The 21,354-nt window shown below is 43.5% G+C and overlaps 1 protein-coding gene across 1 annotated transcript in view; it reads right to left on the bottom strand.

Moving 5' to 3' along the window:
• The window catches only part of CPLANE1 (ciliogenesis and planar polarity effector 1), a 4,248,669-nt gene that overhangs the window by 370,389 nt on the left and 3,856,926 nt on the right, over nucleotides 1-21,354 (bottom strand). The window contains exon 44 of the mRNA XM_044076333.1: nucleotides 1,209-1,262. Coding sequence (XP_043932268.1) covers nucleotides 1,209-1,262 — 54 coding nt within the window. The remainder of the gene's footprint in view (nucleotides 1-1,208; nucleotides 1,263-21,354) is intronic.

The following is a 21,354-nucleotide window of genomic DNA, read 5'->3' as shown; positions in this document are numbered from 1 at the left end:
GTGGGAAACCTTATACTGTCTTTGACACTGATCAGGTGTCCTGTAGTACCAGCTCATGTTTTGTCATGAAAGTGGAGTAAGAATTTTCCTTGAATCATTCTATTCATCATCCTTTTTGATGGGAACAGAAACTACGGGGAAGACGGTCTTTTGTATGTTGGTTCATAAGTTATTACTAGGCAGTTAACCTTGACAGACCATTTGTAGTCTAGTTGGGTGTACATCGTCATTTCAGGCTTAACCTAAAGTAGTTTCCTGAAGTTAAAAAGCAACAATAACATCTGTTTGTCTCGCATGCTGGTTAGGAGTTCAGTCCTTAATATACATCTGTGTGTAATACGTGCGTGTGTATGTATTATATATTTATACTTATATTTACACACACACACACACACACACACACACACACACACACACACACACACACACACACACACACACACACACACACACACACACACACACACACACACACACACACACACACACACACACACACACATGTTTTCTATCTATATTACATATAGACACAAAGAGATATCTTGGTTATAGTAAATGGTCGACAGTTCAAATTCTGGAACAGAAAAAAAAGCCATTCTAAATGTTGTAGGAAGTTGTAATAGGGGAATTTACTTGCCTCATGGAGGCAAAAGTAGATCCAGTTCTCAAAGGTTTGATTACTAGACTTTAGACACATATTTTATCTCCTCCCTGACCATTCCTCACTGTTTGTAAACCCAGAGACATCACCATATATGGAAACCCTACTACTGTAACACCTTCTGTTAATATCTGCAGATTTTTACTTGTTGACCATAATTATAATTAAAGCAGTTCAGTTTGGTTCATGTTTAAAAGAATGACCAGGTTAAAGATGAACATTTTCCTCAACCACAACTTAATATTGGGTCTCTAAAGGCAGCAAATTCAGGACAATCCTGCAAAGCCTTTATGGGTTAAATCTATAACTTGCAAGTAATCAGAACTGTACAAATTAAAGCCAAAATGAATACTCAACACTGCAAAAAAACTATAAATCAATTTTCAGGCAAGTAAGGGATTATGTATTTTAAGGCATAGACATAACTGTTGCTTTAAATGTCAGTAAAGTACACAATTCATAACCAGATCAATGCTCATACAGGTGCATGAAATAAACTGCAAAACTGGACGTAAATTCCTATTCAGCAGATCAAGACATTACTTACCAGGCTCAGTGTTTCTTACTGGCCTACTTTGGTGTTTCTGGATGCTTTCCTGTTCTGAGAGAATAAACATTTAAAATAAATATAGATAGAAAATCTTTACCATGCAGTGAAATATATAAACAGTTTCAGAGTATTAAAAAAATGGATAAAATAAACCACAAAACAGCGTACTATGTAAACTTGAAAATAAAAAAATGCTGCACCAAACGTTCCAGGCAAATGTTTATTCTTCACCACAGCTTTGGCCTTTCGTTCCAAAACACAGGAACTTCATCAGATGCACACACACACACACACACACACACACACACACACACACACACATATATATATATATTATACACACACACACACACACACACACATCACCCTTCAAAATGTATAAATTACCAACCCCAACCCTGTTACATATGTTACTCACACTCGCACTTCTAACTCCTTTAATATTAGCCTACTTCCTAACCTCCTATGAACACCCATTATACCCACACCTTCACTACCCCAGTAAGCTAACTACATCTCCTTCTCTACCTATCTTCACTAACCATTTAACATAACATCCCTACCCAGCTATCTACTAGCAAAATACCATAGAACAGCCCACATTAAATATAATTCTTCCAGTTTCAGAAAATATCTACATCCATATACCAGATTCCCAAATCCTAGACTACAAATACTACTCCTATCTTTAAAAGATGGAGACATTCACCCAAACCTAGGCCCAACAACTGACACTACTAAACTCCTCAACCCCACCCCTTCTAATATTCATTCACTTACCAAAACACCAAACTCACTCTTATTAGCACACCTCAATGTAAGTAGCAGAAATAACAAAGTTGCACAACTACATGCCTTCTTAGAAGTCTACTCCTTTGACATTCTTTGTCTAACAGAAACTTGGCTAAAACCTGTACCTAAAGACAAAGAAGTCATCCCACCCAGTTATAATATCTTACGACTTGACCGAGCAACCAAAACAGGAGGTGGGATAGCTATCTTATTTAAATCTGGATTACAGATTACTCCCTATGACTTTAAACTACCAAGACACTAACACTGAAATCCATATTACCAAGCTTCAACTCAACACACTCAAATCCATTTATCGTATCTGCATCTAACTTCCTCCTGGTAATAACAGTGCCATCACAGAATACATCCTATGTTGGTTATCTCAGAACTTACCCCAAGAAACCATAATCCTAGGTGATTTTAACATTGATTGGTAGAGCTGTAGTAGTAGCCACCCTACCACCCATATAAACCTGTTTGGATTTACTCAAATGATTACCTCCCTTACCAGGATAAACAAGCCTAATAAGAAGGAAAGTACCTTAGATTGGATTCTCATAAATAACCATGCCCAAACTTATAAAATTGGAACCCTCCTCGATGACATAAGTGATCACTAACTTACCTATATAATCAGACTTAAAACCAATCTACCCATTCCAACCGTTTATAGGACTATCAGAACCAGGAAAAGCTTTAACCCCGATTTCTTCCAATATGAACTAAGAGCTTGTAACTGGTCTCCCTTAAAAAAACTCCCACTAGAGGAAGCTGTTAATTACTTTAATTCTAAATTCCTAACCATACTAGACCACCATGCACCAACCTGCTCTATCAGAATGAGAATTAAATCTGTCCCATGGCTCTCAAAAGAAACCAAGCAGAAAATCCATCTCAGAAATAAATCCTGGAATAAATATCATTTAAGTAAAAACCCTGTAGACCAACAAAACTTCAGACAACTGAGAAGTAACACTAAAAAGCTATCATGTCTGACAAAAGAAACTACTACCTACAATTCCAGCAGACTCACCATAACAAACCACAAAAGTTCTGGGCAAGTATTAACCAATTACTACACCCAGGGCAATCCATCACACCAAACCCACAAGGCACAGACCAGGAGAATCCCAAGCAGACTACCAATGCCTTTAATACCTTTTTCACTGAAGCCATTCAAACTCTTACCAGTCAGTTATCAACTCAAAACTTAACTTTAACACTATCCCACCTCCTCTATTTCTCTTCCTACCTATCCCAACAACATATATTCTTACCCTTCTCCTAAAACTGAAACCATGCTCTCCTTCAGCCGACCAACTACCTGCTGAATATCTACAGACAGCAACCAAGTCCACTGCCTATCCCATTTCCATTCTCATCAATAGAACCATCAGTGAAGGACACATCCCAAAAATCTGGAAAGTCTCCCATATTATCCCCCTACATAAGGGTGGGAACTCTACTGAATTCTCCAATTACTGTCCCATAGCTCTACTTTCTCCCTTAGCAAAGATCATGGAAAATGTATCCACAAGCAATTGCTAGACCAACTAATCCAAAACAATTTACTGTCCAGCTGTCAACATGGTTTCAGACCTTCCCACAACACTACTACTGCCCTACTTTCCTTTACTGACGGTATCAACAAAAACCGTAACCTCAATATGCTTTCCTCTGCACTGTTTATAGATCTGTCTAAGGCATTCATATGGAAAATCACCAGATACTTATAAATATCTTCAAATCCCTGTCACTAGATGCACTAGCTATAACATGGTTCCAGTCCAACTTTGATAACAGACAACAGGCTGTACTTTGGCATAATACGCTATCTACTCACCTGCCCATTAACCTTGGTGTCTAACAAGGGTCCATATTAGGACCTCTCCTGTTTTCTATATTTATTAATGACCTTCACCTAGAAATCCCCCAAGCTACTTGCATTCAATATGCAGATGAATCCACACTTATATGCTCAGCCACATTAGCACCTGAACTTCACTCCCTTACCCAAAAGGTGTTAACACAGTTGAACAATGGTTTACACAGTGCTGTCTCCTTCTGAACCCTAAAAAACAAAGCTCCTCCTTTTTACCCCTACTTGTAAGTCCCCCCTATAGATTTCACAGTCACATCCAATAATGGTACTCTCATATCCCCAGATCCAACTATAAAACTACTAGGCATCACCATAGATAACAACCTTAACTTTGACACCCATATCAACAATACTCTAAAAACTGTCAATAGAAAACTAGGTTCTCTCTACAGGATCAATACCTTCCTCTCTCCTGCAGCTAGAATAACTGTCACTCACACCCATTTAATCTCTACTCTCCTCTATGCCTCACCCATATATACTAATCTGTCTAAAAACAACTTTAATAAAATGGAAAAGTCCTACAATAACATAGCCAGATTTGCTACAGGCAACCCTTTCAGAACCCACCACTGTTACAATTTAAAATAGCTAGGATGGCTTGAATTTCAAAATCAGCTTAAATTCCACCAACTGACCATTGTCCATAAAACTCTTTACCAACTTACAAATACCCCTATACTATCTACCCTCATCATCCCCTACAATAATCTCAAGAGCTTACTATCATCACATAAACTTCTTGTCAATATTTGTAAATCAAACAACAAGGCTGGGGACCCTCTCTTCTCTAATACTGTTGGAAAATCATGGAACCTTCTCCCCAGTGAACGTTCCTTACTTCCCACTATATCACTTTTCAAAACCAAACTGAAACACTTCCTCAAAACACACTGGTTGTGCTCCTGTACTGAACCTAACTGATCAACTAGCTCTTCCTACTACATTCAGCCTACTCTCTTCTTCTCTGTAATCAACATCCTTATCTTAATAACAGCAAACCTTCTCCTTTTACATACTATTACTTACATCTTCTTAATGACATCAATGTGAATACTTCTGAACTAACTAATTGTATATAATCAGCTGCCTTCTCACTTGTATATCATGTGTTGAAACTGCATGTGCATTATACCTGATTATTTTACACTATGTTATGTACTTCTGACATCTTTGATTATGTCTTACTAATGTACCTGCATTGTGCATTGTTTACCTTAATTTGTATATGATTTTGTTATTGTCTTTCATCGGAGCTCATCTCCCTGGGCCTCTACTGAAAATGGACATATATCCAGATAGACTAGCCCAGTCAACAAATGTAAAATAAATTAAATAAATATATAAAAGTTTAAACAGTTATGTAATCACCATAACATTCCATCTGTGTTGTCCATTTTCATTCTTCCTCAAACCTGTGGTTTTGGATCAGATCTTCAGATCTGACTCGGCCATTGCAATAGCTCATGCCAACAAAAAAGCTCTTGACCTCTTCCCTTACTCATAATGCACCCTTCCAAGTTACCTCAGATCTTGTTTGCTGCTAGATACATAAAGAAATATATATATCAATGTATATATCTATAAGTACACCAACAGAAGGTAAGATGACTTCTGGACCTCAGCACAGGAAAATGACAATTTAGGTCTACTCACTCCTTCAGGAGTACCAAGGTCAGGAGATGGAGGGTGGGCTGTTTGAGGAAGCATGGAAATGGACAACACATATGGAACATTATGGTGAGTACATAACTTTTTTATCTGATGATGTCAATTTTCATTCTATCCTCAAACCTGTGGGACACAGTCACCAGCTACCCTATACCCTGGGTGGACTCATGGAAGGATGTTCCTCAGCAACACTGAGCCAAATGAAGCTCTTCCTATGGAGACCAATTTATAATGTAATAAAGGTATGGGGGGGTAGCTGAAGTTGCGGCTGCGCATATATCATCCATGGATGCTCTAGACTGGAATACTGATGAAGTCACCATGGCTCTGGTTGAATGGGCTCACAAAGTTTCAATAATTCAAGACCTTGTTTCTTGTAAATGTAAGAAATAAAATCTGTGATCCGTTTAGCCAATGTTACTTTGGTCACTGGATTTCCCAGTCTTACATCTGAAAAGGAGACAAACAGTTGGGTCAGATTTTCTGGTATTTTTTGTTCTGTGAAATCATCCTGACATTGCAACTACTGAAACTTAGCTAAAACCACATATTAAAGAGACTGAGTTTCTCCCACCTGGTTTTGCTACCATAAGATCTGACAGACTCCAAAAAAGGCTGGGGGTGTTGCACTATTTCCTTCCTCCTATTATATAGCACCATACACTAAGCCCATACCACAATTTGCTAATGCCGAATTTCTTATTTCTTTCTTCAACATAAACTGCAAAATATATGTGCGTTATAGTCCTCTATTTACCCTCAGGTAATAACATTCCCTTACTGGAGGAAATTCTTGCATGGATTTCCACCAATAATGAAACCATCATCCTTGGTGATGTAAATATTAACTGGCTAGATCTCTGCCCTAACACTCCCTGCTTAAATATCGATCTATTCAGCTTCATTCAGCTCATCACTTCGCCAACCAGACCCAATAAGAACAATAGCTGTGGCTCCATCTTAGATTAGATTCTAGTCAATCACTCTAATAAAATCTCTTCAGTTGGTACTCTCCCAAACTCCCTTAGCAACTACCTCATTTCAAAAGCCACATCAGTTCAAACTAATAAGGAACCTATCTAAATTCATTCCTGAGTACTTCACTGATACCCTAAAAAAAGATGAATTGGTGCAGGCTTAAAACCCTCCCTCTGGACGAGACAGTCGAGCACTTCAATTCATCACTTCTTATACTTAAACAGTCTCGCTCCTCTTTGAGTAAAATGAATCAAAGTGAATCATGCCTCTTGGCTGGCTAAATCTACTAAAGAAATGATGAAAGCCAGAGACAAGAGCTGGAAAAAAGAAGTTATGTACCTACCATAACGTTCCATGTTAGTTGTCCTTCATCTCGCCTTCCTTCTTGCTGGATGGGTTTGAAGCCGATCCTCGGCTCCGACTCAGACACTTTCTATAGCTCAAGAGCTCCTTACTGGCTCGAGGCTACCCCTTATCCCAGAATGCGCAGCGTCAGCTACCCAGATCTCGTTTGAGATAGCTCACACTAGACAATCATAGAAGATAATCCATTATTATTAAACCTGGATATACAGTAAATTGTCATGGTTTGCTTGGGAAGCAACTAATAACAAAACAAGTTAGCCAGTGAAACCATTGAAAAACTCCTCTCAATCCTCGAGAAAGGGGGAAGGAGGGAGGGACGCAAGAAGGAAGGTGAGATGAAAGACAACTAACATGGAACGTTATGGTAGGTACATAACTTCTTTGTGTTAAGTTGTCCAATCTCGCCTTCATTCTTGCTGGATGGGACAGCGTCCCTAGCACCTCAATCCTGGGTGGCTCATTGGAACAGACTCTTCAGAACCGTGGAACCAAAGGAAGCCCTGCCCCAGGAGACCACATCTACTTTGTAATGAGAAATAAATGTATGAGGATCTGCCCAAGTAGCTGCTGCACAAATTGAATCTATGGGCAATCTAGATTGAAATGCTACCAAAGTAGCTACTGACCTGGTTGAATGACCTTTTGGTTTTGCTGGAAGATCTTTTTGTCGCAAGTGGTAGGTATAGGCAATGGTGTCTGATAACCATTTTGACAAGGTTACTTTAGAAACTGGAAGGCCTTGTTTGTTGTTAGCAAATGAAAGGAACAATTGATCTGATTTTCTCATCTCTTTAGTTCTATGGAGACAGAAATGTAGTTGTCTATGCACATCCAATTGGTGTAATCTGCATTCTGCCTTGTTGGAATGATTAGGGAAAAAGACAGTAAGTTCAATGGATTGATTCAAATTGTGCTCTGAAAAAACTTTAGGTAGAAAAGATGGGTTAGTTCTCACAGAAAGTCTGTCTTTGTGAAAAACTAGGCATGGAGGGCGAACCCACAGGGCATGGAGTTCTGAAACACATCTGGCAGAAATAATAGCAACTAGGAAGAGAGTTTTCCAAGAGAGAAATTTCAAAGAACATGATGCTGCTGCTGGTTCAAAGGGTGGTAGTATCAAGGAGGCCAGAACCAAATTGAGATCCCAAGGTGGAAGGGACTCTTTCACTGGAGGTCTAAGTAGAGATGTACCTCTCATGAAGGCCTTACAGAGTTTGTGAGACATTATGCTTGAGTTAGAAACTCCGATGTGAAAATTTGAAATGGCAGCTAGTTGTACTCTAATGGTAACAGCAGCTGCACCAGACTGAAACAGTTCTGCTAAGAAATCCAAAATATCGTGCACAGGAACTGTAAAAAAATCTAAATTCCTGGATACTGCCCAGTAAGAGAATCTTTTCCATTTGCTAGCATAAACTTTCCTTGTAGTTGTCTTATGGGAGGAAACAATAATATCATGCACTGCTGGGGAAATATTGGGGAGCCTGGCTAAGATTGGCAGTGGAGTAACCAAGCTGTGAGCTTGAGAGACTGGAGGGATTGGTGTAACCTGCCTTACTGATGAATCAAGAGATCCGGTACTGGGTCCAGAATCCAAGGCTAGGCTAGAAGGTGGGGGTGAAGGAACGGAAACCAAATCTGTTGAGGCCAATAGGGGGCAATGAGGATCATCTTGCAAACCAATGATTTTGCTTTCTGAATGACTTTTGGAATTAGGGGGAAGGGGGAAATGCATAAAGGAGTCCCTGAGGTCAATCATGGACTAGAGCATCCCTGGGTGTGTGACCTGGAGGAGGAACAAGGGAGAAGTAGCTGCTGCAATTGTTGTTGAGGGGAGAGGCAAAGAGATCACATCAAGGCTAGTCTCATTTGTGGAAAATAAGATCCACAATTTTCTGTTTCAGAGACCACTCGTGAGGCATGAGGATAGCCCTGCACAGCCTGTCCACTATTAAGTTGGATTTCAAAGGGATATGCGTTGCTGTCAGAAAATGTTGGGAGGAAATCGCCCATTGCCACAGTCTGAGGGCCTCTCGGCACAAGGGGTAAGACCTGGTTCCACCCTGTTTGTTGATGTACCAAAACCACTGACATGTTGTCCGTCTGTATTGCAATAGTCTTGGCAGGGAGAAAGTATTGAAGAGCTTGCAATGCTAGGAGCACCGCTCTCATCTCCAAGATGTTGATGTGCAAATGGTACTCGTGAGGTTGCCAAGTGCCTTGGACTGTCTTCTCTAGATAATGCCCCCCAACACCCTATCAGGGAAGCGTCCGTGGGCACTGTGGCGACCGGATGGGATTCCATGAAAGGTCTGCTCTGAGTCACTAGTGGGGGAGACCATCCACCAGGAAAGGTGTCTTTTGCAGGATTCCGTAATTAGCATCATGTGAGACATGGGTAATTCCTGGAAGGACCATTGTGTGAAAAGAAGCCACTGACGGATTCTCATGTGAAAGCGTGCTAAGGGAACTAGACGAATGGCTGCTGCCATGGACCCTACAGCTTGAAGAACATATTTGGCTTGAATTCTTTTGCTCCTCAGGAGAAGTGACACCTGTTGTCGAATAATGGAAACTCTTTCCTGAGGCAATTTTGCAATAATTTTTCTTGTGTCTAGCTCTGCTCCTATGTATGTAATAGATTGACAGGGCAACAAGGCAGATTTTTCGAAGTATATTGTGATGCCTAGTTCAGCACAGGATGTGATGGTGTAATCTCGTGCCTCTATAAGTTGTTGCCTGGTGGTAGCAGTGAGGAGTCAGTCATCCAGATAAGGAAACACCTGGAATCCTAGATGTCTCAGGTGAGCCGTAACTACTGCCATGCATTTGCTGAACACCCTGGGGGCTGTGGTGAGACCAAAGGGTATAGCTCTGAATTGGTAATGACTGGCCCCTAGCCGGAAGTGTAGAAATCTCTGGGACAGTCTGTCCATTTTTATATGATAGTACGCGTCCTGAAGATCTATGGAGCACATCCAATTGTCCTGACCAGAAAGGGAAGAATGGACGGCAGTGTTACCATCCGGAACTTTTCTTTTTGTACAGATTTGTTTAATCTGCTGAGATCTAGAATTGGTCTCCAGTCCCCTGTCTTTTTGGGCACTAAAAAGAATCTTGAGTAAGTCCCGGATCCTACTTGGTCTGTGTGGACTTCCTGGATGGCTCTTTTTTTCTAGCAGTCTTGAAACTTCTGTGACTACCTGATCCCTTAGATTGGGTGGAACATCTGTGATGGATTTTTTTGAAACAAGAGGGGGTTGATGGAAGGGAATCTGTAACCTCCGGATATAATGGATAGTACCCATTTGTCTTTTGTAATATTTTGTCAGGCGATTGGCTGCAATGAAAGCCTTCCCCCGACTGCCTCCAGAGTTGAGCAGTCGGGCATTCCTTCAGGGATGTTGATAGGGTTTGGAAGAGAAGACATCTCTGCCACCCTGATTTTGCAGACCCCCTCTGCCACGAAGGCGGTGTCTGCCATTGTTATTGTTTCCTCCTCTGCCCCTGGGGGAAAAATCATCATGTGCTTCAGGCAAGGGTCCCTGGGATTTTCGAAACCACATCTTTCCACCCTTCTGACTCTTTGGGTATGGTCTGGTAGGAGTGGAAAAATGGGCTCCCACATCAGAGAGCGTCTTGTCTTCCTGCTGGCACCTGGTAAGCATGTCTTTCACCTGAGGCCCAAAGAGAGAGGAGCCATCAAAGGGAGTATTGGTGAAGGACGCTCTGAAAGGTTCCACAAACTGACACAGCCGCAGCCAAGAATGTCTCCTAAGAGCCACTCCTGTTCCTGCAGCTCTGCTTGCTCCATCGTCTGCGTATGAAGTAAGCCTCATGGAGGAGTTGACTACTGAATTTAGAGTTGCCAGCTGGGTAGCTACCTTGGCTGAAGCTCCCTCAGCTGGGGATCTTGTAGGGCATCTCCACACTCTTTTAGTAGATCCCTCTGAAGCCTAGTAAAATGGGAAAGATAGTTCAGGGACCTAAGGGAGAAGGTCGCTGATGAAAACATTCGCTTCCTATATCTGTCCATCGTACGAGAGTCTTTATTCGGTGGATGGACAGATGAGGAGGTTTCAGCTAACTCTCTCTTTGTGGCTGCTGCTACCACCATGGCATAAACTGAAACACCTTTAGTCAGAAATTGTTTGTCTTGGGGAGCTGTGATAAATTTATTGGGTCTCCTAGGGACAGTTTCCATGGAATCTGGAGCTGACCAAGCCTTTCAAAACACTACGGACATGAGTGGATCAAAAGGCAGAGACACCCACGAGGTGGAACGTCAGGAACCAAATGCGTCCAGGTATACAGACTTGTCCACGGAGGGGGCTAGGCAAGTCCAGCTATGCCTCTGCCTAAGAATCTCGAGGATGTCCAAAAAGGAAACATCTTCAGAGAGGGACCTTGGGGACCCCTCCGATTTATCCAGGTGTGTATCTGAGGTGACAGACTCAGGGGAGTCTTGGTGCTTCCTCTTGCACTTTTTCTTCCAGAAAGCCTGCTCAAAATGCTCTGGGGAGGTTTCGGAAGAAGACGGTTAACCCAATGGGGTGTCCTGAGGCATAGGTTCCCTATGCTTTGGGGCTGGAGGAGGAGCAGAGGTTGACACAGGCACCAAGGGGGACAGAGCCGATGGGACCAATAGTGGGGCCATCTGTGGCACTCTCTGCATGACCTCGAACGTGCCACTGTCTTGACACAAAGGGGGCTCTGGCTCCAAAGAGACAGGAATCCCACTCTGTGCCAAGGGCGACGGCTTAGAGGCCGATGTGGGAGCCAAGCTCAACTGAGCCGATGCTCCGAGAGGGAAAGCAGGGTTGGACAAGGGTCTGACGCCACTTCCCCCCTCGGAGCCGACGAGAGAGCTTCGGTGCCCGGATACCTCGATGGGTGCTGAAGAGATCGGAGCCGAAGGAACCACTATCGGAGCATCTATGGACTCCGGCTCCGAACTAAGCACAGCCGGAGGAGGAATCGAAATTAAAGCGGATGGAGCCAAAGCCTGTTGAGGCGGGCTCAAAAGCATTTTTGCAAGGGCCTGTGACTTCAGCAACCTACTGACCATTCTCTCCACGTCCTGATCCGATAACTTCGAGGATCAAGAGGAGTGGGAAGATGAGCGATGACTGGCTTTGCTCTGAAGTAAGGGTGATTGTGGCACTGAGCGAATCGGCTACAATGAAGGAGACCTAGCTCGTTTGTGGCTCCGAGACGGCTTCGAGGTAACAGTTGGAGCCGATGGAGGAGTAGTCTTGTCAGTGTTAGAGGACACCGACACACTTGGTTTGTCAAGCTCATAGGTTGGTTCCAAACATGGAGCCGACGACTTGACTGACTTCAAAGATTTCACTGGCTGAGATGCTTTAGCCGGAGAATCCTGTTTTAACAATCCACAGGAGATTAGCTTGTTTTTCCACTCCTGCAGGACCCTTGGACTAAAGGCATGACAAATAGATCAAGAGTCCTGCAGGTGCAGAGCCCCCAAGCAGTATACACAACTAGTGTGCCCATCTGTCAGAGACATCTTCTGACAGCATGAGTCACACTTTTTAAACCTTGAGGTTTTAACTTCCTTAGACATTTTGAAGTAATACAAAAAGACACACTACAATAATAAACTAAAATGTATATTAATACAGACCTTAAAAGGAGAGCTTCTAACTTAAACTGCTGTCCTTAAGGGGGGGGGGACTCTCTAACTTAAACAAGATCAGGGAACAACAGAAGGCCTAGCAACTAAGGGGTGATGGCCAACACAGCACAAAAATACAACAAAGGGTGAGATAAGGGGGTTACAACTAAGGAAACTTACAAATTACTACAACAGTGAAAAAAATATATCAATTTTTTAAGTAAATTATTTGACTTTAAATAGAGAAAAAAGTTATACTAAGCCTGAGCCAGTAATGATGCAACCTCACAGCTAAAGAGGCAAATGAGATCTGGGTAGCTGACGCTCGGCATTCTGGGATAAGGGGTAACCTCGAGCCAGTAAGGTGCTCTCGAGCTATAGAAAGTGGCCGAGTCAGAGCCGAGGATCAGCTCCGGACCCATCCAGCAAGAACGAAGGTGAGATTGGACAACTTAACATCTATGGTTATCTAACAAAAAATCCTCCCAACCTGCAGAAATTCAAACTTCTACACCAGGTAAAAAGATTAGTCAGCAAAGATCAGAACAATCACTATCTGAAATTTCAGAATGAATATAAGTTAAACCCAAAGCAAATCTTGAATTCTTTAGCATTACTAAATCCAGGTACAAAGAGTAACCCATGCCCTCATTCTGACAAAACTCCACTAGAAATACCAACCCTCTTTAATTCTCACTTTATTAAGGTTATAGCACACATCACTGCTTCCTTTCCCCAATCTCACAACCCCATGAACCATGCTACTCTTCTACAGTACCCAGTCACACTACTTCCACTACACCCTCCCACTCTACCAACTTAACACTTACATTCACTTCTGTACCCATCCCAGCCACCATAGTAAAAAGACTTCTGCTTAAGCTCAAACCATGCACTAATGCTCCTGACAACCTACCTACACAATTCTTAAAGTTAGCTGCTGAATCTATTGCCTACCCTTATAGCCATCCTTCTAAACAGATCTGTCCAAGAATGTTATGTACCTAAAATCTGGAAAAAAGCTCATATTCTTCCTCTTCATAAAGGAGGCAATAATTGTGATATCTCAAACTTCCCACCTATTGCCATTCTCTCTCCAGTCTCTAAGACCTTAGAAAAGTGCATTCACACTCAAATTCTACACTTTCTTCTTCACAAACAAATGCTATCTCCCACACAGCATGGCTTTAGACCAGGCCACAGCACCACATCTGCCGTCATATCCTTTATGGACACAATTAACAGAGCCCATGACTCAGGAAAATTGTCTCCTCTCTACTCCTAGACCTTTCAAAAGCTTTTGATTACTGTCTCTCATTTCCTGCTTCTAATCCAACTCTAAAACTGGCCTTTCTCTCCTTTCTTAACAGGTTCTCTAGTTATTTAAATAATAGACAACAGGCTGTCAAATGGCAAGATTCTTTCTCCTCATATCTCAATACCCCTACTGTAGTTCCGCAAGGTTCTATACTAGGACCCTTGTTGTTCAGCATGTTTGTCAATAGTTTCCACTCCTGTCTAGATCAATGCTCACTTATTCAATATGCTGATGACTCTACAATTATATGCACCTCTAATTCCATAGCAGAACTACAAAAACTAACTCACTCAGCCTTCACTACTACTGAGGCATGGACATATAAACAATCTCCATTCCCTCAATCCTACCAACACTAAACTCATGGTCTTCACACCTAAGAAGTCTATCACCCTTAACAAAACCCAGTTTACTATACTCTCAAATATCAACACAGTCATTGAGGTTGTTACTCAGACAAAACTGCTAGGAGCGTTTACAGATGAACACCTGAAATTCGACATACACTTACACCATAGCATCAGCAAAATCATTAAATGCTTGGAATCCTCTATAGGCACAAAAACGTTTTTAGCCCCTCCACCAAACAAGTCCTTGCTTCCACTTACCTACTTACCTTCCCTACTCTATGGTGCACCTCTACTTACTAATCTCTCATCCTCCCTAAAAGCTAAACTCAAAACCCGTTACAACAAAGTTGCTAAACTTGCTTCTAACACCAAACATTTTACCCACCACTGTACTGCTCTTCACTATCTCAACTGGCTTGAACTGCCTCACTACCTCTCCTACCTAAAACTGAATACAGCCCACAAAATAATCTTTAAACTATCACACTGCCCTTTGCCAGATTTTCAGTGTCTACCAACCACTGTTAAACTTTCTTTTACAATGTAGAGTCATGTGTCATTTTGTAATTCAACTCACCTATTAGAAATTTTATGCAATGTGCTGAATGAAGTCATTTTGTTATTATTTCAATTTAAAATGCTTCACGTGGCTGTATATAGCCTTGCTATGAACTTACTCCAACTATAGCCCTGTGACAAACTCACTACAATTGTTTTTACTTCATGGCATACTATTGTTGTATATCTTCCAGTAAAGTACTCATGTCAAATGTATTTGTTTTATGTTATGCTCTTGTTATTGTGTCTATTGCATGTTTTTTGTTTCTTGTTACCAGTGGAGCTTTTCTCCCGTGGCCTCCATTAAAAATGGGCCAATTAGTCCAGTGGACTATTGCGGTAAACAAAAGCAAATAAAGAAATAAAAATATAATTGCCTGTGAACATAATAAATGTAACAGGTATTCACCTTTATTTCAAAATTTTGAAAAGAACACTGGTAAATTAATGGATTGATAGATATTGTTATCAGATTCTATTTTAGGTAGAAAGGATGGGTTAGTATGTAATGAAATCCTGTCTTTATGAAAGATCAAATATGGTGGTTGAGATAAGGCTTCAATCTCTGAAATTCTTCTTGCAGATGTTATGGCTAATAAAAATATAGTTCTCCAAGAAAGGAACTTGAGATCAAATGTAGCTATTGGTTCAAAGGGGGACTGCATAATTTCTTGCAGCACCAAATTCAGGTGCCACGGAGAAATAGGGTCTTTATATAGGTAAAACAAAAATATCAGTCCAGGAAGACCTCAACCACAAGATATAATCCACTCAGTAGTGTATTCAAAAAGTACCACTCAGTTTATTAACGCCAGTAAGTACAATTGCAACGTTTTCGTCAGAAACACCTTGACTAACGCCAGTAAGTACAATTGCAACGTTTTCGTCAGAAACACCTTGACTAACGCCAGTAAGTACAATTGCAACGTTTTCGTCAGAAACACCTCGACTTCCTCAGATACTCACAAATAAAATCAAAAGCATCTTAAATACTGTCATTCAATGTAATTAAACAATTAAGTAATTAAGAATTTAAAAGCATATCAACACTAAAATACATGTATATATAAACTTTAACAGTAAAAACAGAAAACTCATACTGAAGAATATATAATAATGCTTAAAGATAAAAAAATATTATTTTTTACTTGTTAGATAATACAATAAACCAATATGAATTATTGGATATTAATTACAAATTACTAAAAAAGGGGGTAATATATATAATGTTTATAATTTCCCTGCCTTTAATTTAAGATATGGTGCTATAGAAATAGCATCATTCATGCCAGGACTCTTGTTGGCTTCAAGAAGAATTTGCCAAAACGTTTCCCTGTGTGCCAACTGTATCTCCCATGGACCACCCCTGTGGTCACGGATCAAAGATTCAATGATAAAAACACAAAAGTTGCCCCACTGCAAACCAAAGAATGTCTGTAAAGTGCATTGTTGTTGTTTTGTTTTTCTACTTCATAAAAATGTTCATATATTCTTCTTTTGAGGGGTCTTTCAGTTTTGCCAACATAAAATGCTTGACAAAACTGACATACAACCAAATAAACAACCCCTGTAGTGTTGCAATTAGAAAATGTAGTGGCCTTAATCCATCTATTTCTAGAGGGAATAGTCCCAAAAGGGCTTCGTGTTCATAAGTATCCTAATAATGTGGTCAATGGCAGTGATTTCCACAAAGACTTATTACGAGCTTTTGACAACTGTGGACTTGAGATAGTTCAAGCCATTGTTAAGAAAAACGAAAAAGACATTTGTTCATTACATCAAGACATTGAAAAATATAATGATGTTGTAACTTCTGATTTAATGTTTACTATAGAACAGAAAAAGAAAAAATACTATGATATTAGGTCACAAGTTGACAAGAAATGTGAAATTAGAAGTTATGTATTCACCATAACGTTCCATCTGAGTAGGTATCTTCATTTGTCTGCAACCTTTGGGATACGGATCCGATCTCGGATCCGAGCCGGCAACTTTTACCACAGCATAGATCCGAGCTCCTAGCTCCTCCCTTTACCCATAATCCCCTGCCAACCCTAACTGACCTCAGATCAAGTTTGCCCGATATAAGCAATGTTATTGTGCCCAGGAAGGGGCTTATCCAAGACAGATCCTATAGGTCAGGGGGAAGGAGGGGGGGATGGTTGCAGACAAATGAAGATACCTACTCAGATGGAACGTTATGGTGAGTACATAACTTCTAAATCTGAAGTAGGAACTTCATTTGTCAGCAACCTTTGGGACAGAGTCCCCAGCTACCTGAATCCTGGGTGGCCTTTATGGAAGAATATTCCGGAGCACTGCAGAGCCAAAGGATGCCCTACCTCTGGAGACAACATTCAGTTTGTAATGGCTGATAAAGGTATGAGATGAGGCCCAAGTGGCTGCGGAACAAATATCATCTAAGGGGACCCTAGATTTAAAAGCCGCTGAAGCAGCGACGGCCCTAGTAGAATGAGCTCGGACTCCCTGAGGTGCAGGCCTTCCCGAACTCTGATACGCTAAGAGGATACAATTAGCTATCCACTATGATAGTGTAACTTTAGAAATTGACTTGCCTAAACTTGTTTTGGCAAAGGAGACAAACAACTGGTCAGATTGCCTATGACCAGCAGTTCGATGAGTATAAAAACATAATTGTCTATGCACATCCAAGGAATGCAGTTTATATTCTCCTTTGTTCTGGTAATGGGGAAAGAACACGGGAAGATTAATAGATTGATTAATATTAGCTTCCGAAGACACCTTAGGCAGAAAGGACGGATTGATCCTGAGGTATCTCTGAGGATGCCTTTTTAGGTGATAGCGCTTAGTCAGTGGACGTGTCTGTGACGTGACGTGACGTGTCTGTGAATAAATTCTCTTGGTTTTCATTGTTGGTCCTTGATTCAGGTTCCTGATTGTTGCCTTTCTTCATTTTATATTTTTGCTGTGCCCTTTTGTAGGGTTGCATTTGGTTGCTTGTGATCCTGAGGTAAACTCTATCTGGATGGAAGGATAAATACGGCGGCTTAACATATAGAGCCTGAAGTTCAGAGACCCTTTTTGCTGAAGTAATGGCCACTAAGAAGGCCATTTTCCAAGAGAGATATTTAAGATCAACCGTGGCCGCCGGCTCAAAAGGGGGGTAAAGGAGACTGGGACGCCAAGCATGTACTAGGGAGGCTCTCGGGGACTCCCCCTGAGGGGGGATTAGAGCGAAGTAACTGTTGCATTTGGTATTTGAAGGAGAGGCAAAAAGATCGCAACAGGGTTGCCCCCATAGGGCAAATATTTGTTTCACTACTAGAGGATTGAGAGACCATTCATACAAAGTCAGAATCGAACGACTGAGCCTGTCTGCTAGGATGTTGGACCGTTCCGGAATGTGCGTTGCAATAAGAAAGCGGTTGGCGGAAATCGCCCATTCCCACACTCTCATGGCCTCACGACAAAGGGGGTAAGACCTGGTTTCCCCCTGTTTGTTGATGTACCAGACAACTGACATGTTGTCCGTTTGTACTGCAATTGTCCCAATCGGTAGAAGGCTGTGAAGTGCCTGCAACGTCAAAAGCACCGCCCTCATCTCTAGGACATTGATATGCAAAGAGGTCTCTGTGTCGTTCTACGTGCCTTGGATCGTTCTGCCTGAATAGTGCCCCCCCCCACCCCAGGCGAGAGGCGTCCGTGGTCACTGTGGCGATGGGGGAAGGCATAGAAAATGGTTGTCCCGTGTGGAGACTCGGGGACTGGAGCCACCACATGAGCGACCCTCTGCAAGCCCTGCTTAGGGGAATAGGATGGGACAGGGGGTTGCGAGACAGGGACCATTGTACTTGGAGGGTCCACTGCAGGACCCTCATATTTAGACGGGCTAAGGGTAGTAGTGGAATAGCTGCCGGCATGGACCCTAGAGCCCTCAGGATCAATTCCGCAGGTGGAGCAGGAAGAATGAGAATGGCCTTGACATGCAACCTCAGGTTCTGAAGCCGATCGGGAGTTAAGAAGGCAAGCATCATCCTGGAATCCAATCTCGCCCCTATAAAATCTATTACTTGTGAGGGGACTAGAGAGGATTTGGTCATGTTGATAGTTAACCCTAGACATGGAGCAAGTTTGAGGAAGTAATCCCTGCCTGAACAGAGCATATGCCTTGTTGGGACGATGAGGAGCCAGTCGTCCAGGTACGGAAAGACCTGAATTCCCTGAAGCCTCAGGTGGGCCGCTATGACCGCCAAGACTTTGGTGAACACCCTGGGGGCTGAGGTGAGACCAAAGGGAAGGGCCCTGAACTGAAAGTGACTGGCTCCCAGCCGGAAGCGGAGGAACCTCCTGGAGCGTCTTGTCCACTAGGATGTGGTAGTACGCACCCTTGAGGTCTATCGAGCACATCCATTCGTTCTTCCGTAATAGGGGGAGAATAGATTGTAAGGTGATCATTCGGAACTTTTCTTTGGGTACTGCCAAGTTCAGGAGAGAGAGATCGAGAATGGGTCTCGAGTCCCCTGTCTTTTTTGGCACCAGAAAGAACCCGGAGTAAAACCCCGATCCGAACTGATCTGGGGGGATGGGTTGGATGGCTCTTTTTTGCAAAAGCTGCTGAATTTCTGTAGCAGCTGCCTCCCTCTGATTGGGTGGTACGTTGGGGAGGCTTTTGATTTTGGGGGTTACAATAAAGGGAATTTGGTAACCTCTGGATATGATGCGAAGCACCCGGCCATCTGTTGTTATGGACTCCCACATTGCTAGGTGCTTCGAAAGACGCCCCCCCGACTGCCTCCAGAGTGGAGCAGCCGGGCAACCCCTCAGGGGTTCTGCGTGGGCCACTCAGAGAATGGTTCTCTGGACCCAAAGTTTCTGGGACCCCCTCTGCCTCTTGGGCGGCGTCCTCCCTGTCCTCCTCTGCCATGAGAGGACTGGTTGTCCGGAGCAGACTGGGACTGATGCAATTTTCGGAACCACATCTTCTTCTGACCCTTTTGGTTCTTAGAAAAGGACCTCTGGGGAGCAGAGAAACGGACTCCGATGGCAGACAACGTCTTCACGTCTTTCTCGCTCTGGACTAAAGTGTCGCGAATGGTTTTGCCAAAAAGTGCAGAACCATCAAAGGGGGAATTTGCGAATGACGCCTTAAAGGGTTCCGAGAAGTCACAGTGTCGGAGCCAGGCCTGACGCCTGATTACCAGGCCAGCTCCTTCAGTGGCGTGTGACAAGAGCCACATAGAGGTGTTAGAAACTGAACGTACAGTAGACATTCGGGAGGAGTACAGATGCTTGTCTCCTTCCGACATGGACTCTGGGGGGGATGCAGCGTATTCTTTTATTAGATCCCGCTGCATCCGGATGACGTGTGCCATATAGTTCAGCGCTCTCATGGAGAAGGTTGCTGAACTAAAGACCCGCTTCACCAGGCGGTCCATCGCTTGAGAGTCCTTACTCGGCGGGTGGACCGCAGAGCTCTCCTGAGCCAGCTCTCTCTTGGTGGCCGCCGCCACCAACATGACATCCACAGGGGGACCTCTGCTCCAGTGGGTTCTTTCAGCAGGGGGACTAAGGATCCTATCCGGGCGCTTGGGGACTGGCTCTACAGTGTCCGGCTCCTTCCAAGCCCTGGTGGAAATAAGGTCCACCAGGGGGTCGGGGGGAGGGGACACCCAAGAGGTAGATGGCCCTGCTTTGAACGCCTCTAGGAATACGGACTCATCGGAGGAAGCATTGGGGGCAGACCCCCCCCCAATCCTGAGCATTTCCATGATGTCTCCAAAGGAGACATCCTCGGGGGGTGACCTGGGGAGCCTTCCCCTTCATCTAAGTCCGTATCTTCGGTAAGGGACTCAGGGGAGTCCATGTGCCTCCTCTTACACTTGGCTTTGTAAGGGACCTCTTCGGGGGGGCTGTCTGAGGAAGACTCACCAGCAATATCACATTCCACAGGAACACTCAGAGACGCTGAAGCAGGCTGTCCCAAAGGCCAGGTAATGGGAGCCCGGACCAGCTGAGAGGGAGTGCAGGGAGGAGCCGAAGCCAGGACCAGGGGTCCAGATGCACTCAACAGTGCCCTCTGCACCACCGCGAAAGCCGAGGGGGAGCTACTCTCAATAGGCTCTGAGAGTCGGCTCCCACTCAGATCCGAAGCAGGGACCGGATCCGGGGCTGAGACCCTCGGATCCGAAGGACCCGTGTGCTCCGACCTGGACGGAGCCGAAGTCACACAAAGTCCCTCGGATCCGAAGCTCCACCCACGGCTCCGAGAGGTCGGATCCGACAAACTCGAGGGACCAGTCAGAGCCGAAGTAACTAGTACTGTCGGCTCTGACTCACCCCTGGATCTGACGCGGCTCGGCTCCGAATGCTCCAAACCCGGGAAGCGGGACGGAGAAGGAGCAATTGGGGCAAAAAATGGGGTCGAGCTCCCCCCCGGAGGGGGGGGGAGGCAAGAGCACTCCCATCTGCAGCTGGGCCTGGATGAACCTCCTCATCATCCGGTCCATGTCTGCATCTGACATACTAAATGTGGACCTCGACAAGGCCACCGAGGCAGACCTAGAGTGACACCTCGATGACCTCGACAGGGACAGGGTTGCCTCCTCCCC

The sequence above is a fragment of the Protopterus annectens genome, chromosome 1.part0, assembly GCF_019279795.1.
Source record: "Protopterus annectens isolate FY-2018-M chromosome 1.part0, PAN1.0, whole genome shotgun sequence".
In the NCBI taxonomy this organism is placed as follows: Eukaryota; Metazoa; Chordata; order Ceratodontiformes; family Protopteridae; genus Protopterus; species Protopterus annectens.
This window is presented reverse-complemented; position numbering and strand designations above follow the sequence as displayed.